Below are 5,446 nucleotides of genomic sequence, written 5' to 3'. Positions count from 1 at the left end.
GCAAGAGGAGAGTATAATTGAGCCGCTGTCATCCCTGGGGATCATGTTGGCTCCTCCCCCAAGGACGGAGCCTGCGGGGGCGAGTTGGGGCCATGGCTCCCCCTCCCCCCATGGCAAACTTTTTCCCGAAAACATTGCTTCCCTCTCAATATTTCACTTTCCCACTGGAACCCTTCTGTAAGATTCCTGCCTCCGTCCGTGCACCTCCTGTGCTAGCTTCGGAGTTGAAACCACCATCCATGTTCAACTTGTTGCTTAGTTGGAATGTCTGACACATTGTAATTGTGGCAGTGACACAATAAGATTCTCTCGGCTCCATTTGTGTATGTGTGGTGTGATGTTGCTTCTAGTGCCACCATGATGCTCGTACAATTAGATTTAGACAAATCAAGATCTCTAGAGCATGTAATACATTCTTCAGGTGCTTATCTCATCCGCCACTTTGTGTTCTCAATAACGATAAAGGTGGAGGAAGCAAAAATTTCTATTATACATTTTTTTGCAAGACTTCATGTTCCTTCAATCTTTAGTTGGTATCATTTTCGGTATGAGATTTTGGACACACCAAAGGGGCTTATTCTGTTTGTTCAAGTTAAGACCTTGGCCGAGATGGTAATGCTAGAACCCATGGCATCTGGTGTGCATGCATTTTGATGTCTTAGACACTATAGGACTATTGCCTAAAAATGAAAAAGGCTTTTTGGCAAAGTTGTGTGTAAGCTGACAGCATAGGCTACACATTGTGTTGCTTTTGTATACATTGTAAACATTGTTTTTCGGGTTTCTATTCCAACTACCCTACTATCTTTGATGGTGTACGTTTGGTGAGATCTTGGAAAAAAATTGACCGTTCCTAGTTTCTACAGAAGTCATGCATAAATCATGGAGTGTAGGAATTTTGTATCTAAAGTAGTGAAAATTCGGCTACCACCCTACATTCTATCTGAAGATCCAAATAAAAAAACCATTTGTGGTGTTGGTGAGTTTGTTTTTCAACCTTAGATTGATCTTATAATTTCTCTAAAGACCAATAAGAACTTAAGAAGTGATCGGCTATTTTTTTCTTCCGAAGGCTTGCTTCTCAAGCGCAAACTTCTCGCTGGCTCTAGGGATACAGTTGGCCTCTGTAACCGCATTCCAAGATTCTATTGTGTTTACACTCTACGGTCCAATGGAATTGAATCATGTACTAAAGTGTAATATGGAAAATGCCCGCTTCGTCTCCAAAATAAAGCTTCTCTTTAGCCTTCATTTTTTTCTTCAAGCCTCCATGGAGTTGGAACAACTATATATGTTCTTTAGAAAAAATGAACACGTATATTCAGTATATGTAGTTCAGATAAACGTTTCCAATTGATATTAGTTCAATTTTCAATACTCAACTTACCACTTTGCTCTCAACGATAAACTACAAAACTAGTTAATGCACACATCCAACTTGTCAATCCGTTCAAGAATCAATCCCAAGCTTGGTTGACACTAGTTTTCACTAATGAGGCTGGTTTTCACCTTCTTGACAAGCCTATTAGCGTTGTCACGTCACACCTCCTTACATGTAGGACCCACCTAGAGAAAAATGGTATGTTCATACCAATACCACATCAATTTCAGTTGCAATGTTTATACAACAACCATAGTAAATAGTAACAACACATTTTGTTGACTCTCCAAACACACATTTAAATATAATTTAAATCATAGCATCTTATACATGGTATGCCATACAATACTTTGAAGGAAGTTTAAGTAATACTTGTATACTAGTAGGAACAAAGTTCACTAGCCCCTACTACGATGACAACATCATATCATTCTCACAACATACTACTACTAACTCCTTTTCTTCACGAAAGACAACTCCAAACTAGAATATATTGTTCATGGTGACAAATGGACTCGAAGGAGTTTGGAAACCAAAACTTGGATTTTGGTTATCAGCACCAATTGTAGATTGCAAGGCGAGTGCTTCCCAGAAATTAAAGCTATTTTTGATTTTCCATGGGTCAGCATCATCGAGCTCCACGTCGTTGATGCTATAGCGTTGGCTTCCTGACCGTTTGCTCTGTAGCCTCATGAAGTACTTCTGTGCATGGCTCGAAATCTGGGCTGGAGTCCTACTAGTGACGAAGTACTTTGATATGTCCTTCCATTTTCCACGACCACATGAACTCAACCCATGGAGAAAGAGCCTAGAATAACCATGTTCAAGATGAACTAGTTAGGTTAATTTTTTCAAGGACATATTGATTATTAATATATTGGTGAAAAAAATGCAATAGTTGGAGTATTAAAAGTTGTAACCAAATATTAACCCTTGTGCTAGTAAAGGACATCTTTGTTATCTTTTACGATGTTAATAACATAATATGTGATAATAGATGATTATAAATGAAAAGGAATTTCATAACTGCCATGGTCATATATTGATAATAGATATAAAAAGACCATGATAATACTTGCAATAGTAGTTTCATTCTTTACTATGAATATATAATTAACTACTCCATCTTTAGTTGCAAGGACAAGCGTGGGTGGTATTAATTTATACTGGAAACACAATAATGAAATAAAGTCGGTTGTTCACAAACAAAATAATACATCTTGGTACTATTGTTTCTACGTAAAAATAAAAAACAAACCTCCAATTCATGATAATGAAAACCCACATAATGGTCAATAGTATGCTTTCTATTAAAATAAAATACACCCGACATCTCCAAGTGAATAATCAAAATGAAATAATTTTTTAAATGCCATGGAAAATTAGGAAGGATGAAAGATGAATAACCTGTGTTCCTCTGGGGTCCAATACCCCTTGGCACGTGGTGCAAGCACTGGTTGAGGGATGCAAATCTTATTCTCCAACAGCACCTTTTTCTCCTCCACCATATGCACCTCTTCTTGTATCTCCATGGTTTGCATAGTCTCCAGTGGACGACCAAACAAAATACCCATTCCTTCCATGGCAACCTCCTTTTGCAATCCAAAGTTTTTATTCACAAGGCCATCCACAGTGTAAATGGCACCATGGTCACTATTGGTACCATTGTACTCCTTCTCTGGACACTGCAACATATGCATCTCCATAACAAGATCATCATACAAGTCTGTTACCTGTTGCATGGTCTTCCTAGGGAACCATGCTTTGAGATTGGCCACGATATCATGCTTCTTGATCTTCTCATGGTTGGTGCCATCATTGTTGTAGTAGTTGTTGAGACGATCAATGATTGATCTTTCCCCCTCTACCTCAGAGGGGTTCCACTCCTGGTTGACTCTTTGATTCATGGAGGAAATTTGAGGCTTTTTTCGGGGAAAACTTATGAGAGTTGGATAAAACTATCAGAGGTATGATACCGAAAGAGTGTTTGTATGGAGAGGGTGATGCGGAGGGTATGATATTTATAGCATCACCATATAGCAAATATTGTTCTAATGGTAAAACATGATTAAAAGAGTATAAATGCTAGTGACATGTATCTTCTATATGAAATATTATATCCGATTTATGACATATCGATACTAGCAATTTCATATCTAATTTATTGTCAGTATAGTTTCGGTGGACAATGAATGCATATTTAAATTGTACTAATAATGCCTCACCCAAAATATATATACCTACATCACATATATGATCCATTAAGTGCTATATAATCAAAGCGTATCTTACTATAAGTCATGATATTACGCTCACTATTTTGACTTGCCATGTGATAGTGTAGAAGGTCAAACACTGACAGCAGAGTCTTGATCTTGTCTATCTTCTAAAGGATGTTCTAAATAATCTATAAATGGCACATATTGCATATATATTTCTCCACTCGATATTTTTTCTATGTGCACATCAATTCAATGCACAACACAAACATTACGATTCAGATATACATATGGTTGACCGGCGAATGATTGCATGGGTGTATGATTCAAGAAAGTTAGGTCATGGGACGAGACTAGTCTTCGCATTAAATTCAAAGATTTAATCCACATGATTGTGTCAAATTTTCATTTTTGCTAAAAAATGAATTATTACATATGATCATCTCTCAAATTTCGTACGGATTTCCTTGATTCCCAAACAAAGCCTCGATATGAACAAGGCTTTCCTATGTAACCATGATGACTTGTTTCATAAAAGATACTAATACACAATTATTATGTTGCACCATACTACGTGAAGGAAAAAAAATATTAGATAGGTTTTCAAAAGAAAAGAAAAATTACATAACCAGCATGATCGGTACTATGACTTTCACCATTGCTCAAAACTTCCCCATGATAGACCCACCTTATATAGGTGATGGACATAAATTGATGTGTATGTGACTATCAACAAGGTCTGTATCATGTCATGTCATAGCAAATTATTACACATACTTCATGGGCACAACATATTTTCACCTTCATTCTTGTGATCAATCGTGAATTGCATAAACTACTTAACACCTTTTGAGTATTCCAGGGTCATCTAGATTGAACCAGTTATCCTTTTTTGACCCATTTCCTGCAAAACATGAAATTGCATAATAATTTTCATCACCTAATTGAGAAAACCGAATCAATCTCGCTAGAATGTCTCATAATAACTAGATCTCACTTAAAATCACCCTTACTTCACTGTCCCACAATTACACATCACTTCAATGTGCAGCAGACGCACGTCGCCTCACCATGATGCCCTCTCACCTTGCATTGTCGGTGATGTGGTAGTCGAGCACAACCCTGTGTCGCAGTACCATTGTTTCCAATTCCCTTGTCTACGAGGGAACCGCACAATCCTTATTCTATGCAACGTGGTAGTCGAGCACAACCTTACATCATCATACTGATGTTCTCAATTCCTTTGTTTATGAGGGAACTGGATGCTCTCTATTCAGTGCAATTTCTATTAACAAAGAACATACCACAAAATAATTCAGCTGCAAAAATAATCTGTAATTTTTCTATTTGTATTTCTTTCACTAACGCGTCCAACATTTTTGTATGACACTCATAACAAACTGAATATGCACATGACTTGTGACACTTAACCGGCGTCACATAATATCAGATCGAATCATCACAAAACATGTCGGGGGAGGCTGCTACGGGTGGCCACCAGCTTGTGATGGTCACCGTCATAGAAAATGGTCTTAGATGATGGTTCTTTTCCCATCACAACAATTTTCATCACAAGAGATGACATGTTTTATAGTGTCAGAACATTTTTGTCTGAACCTCGGAATTTTTCTCCATGATTACCTCCAGCTTGCCAAATTGTACCTCATGCGATTCGACCTTGCTCAACCGAGTATTGACTTCATCAATTTGGTCTTAGATTTTATTCCCCTTGAGCCCCAGCATTGTCACCTCATCACGCAGAATGTCTAGCTCCTCAACGATCTCATTATGCTTTGTGCGGGTGCCCATGGCCAGATTGAACACAACTCCGGAACTTTGATACGTC

General features: G+C 37.8%; 1 protein-coding gene across 1 annotated transcript; it reads right to left on the bottom strand.

Moving 5' to 3' along the window:
• Positions 1 to 1,864: 1,864 nt before the first annotated feature.
• On the bottom strand, positions 1,865 to 3,288 carry LOC123153064 (uncharacterized). The gene is made up of 3 exons (XM_044572369.1): positions 3,115 to 3,288; positions 2,789 to 3,066; positions 1,865 to 2,189 (listed from the first exon to the last, which is right to left on the bottom strand). The coding sequence occupies exons 1-3, from the start codon at positions 3,286 to 3,288 to the stop codon at positions 1,865 to 1,867; spliced, it is 777 nt and encodes a 258-aa protein (XP_044428304.1).
• Between the last annotated feature and the right edge of the window lie 2,158 nt (positions 3,289 to 5,446).

The sequence above is a fragment of the Triticum aestivum genome, chromosome 7A, assembly GCF_018294505.1.
Source record: "Triticum aestivum cultivar Chinese Spring chromosome 7A, IWGSC CS RefSeq v2.1, whole genome shotgun sequence".
NCBI classification, from domain to species: Eukaryota; Viridiplantae; Streptophyta; class Magnoliopsida; order Poales; family Poaceae; genus Triticum; species Triticum aestivum.
Note: the sequence above shows the minus strand (reverse complement) of the source record. Positions and strands in the feature narration are given on the sequence as shown.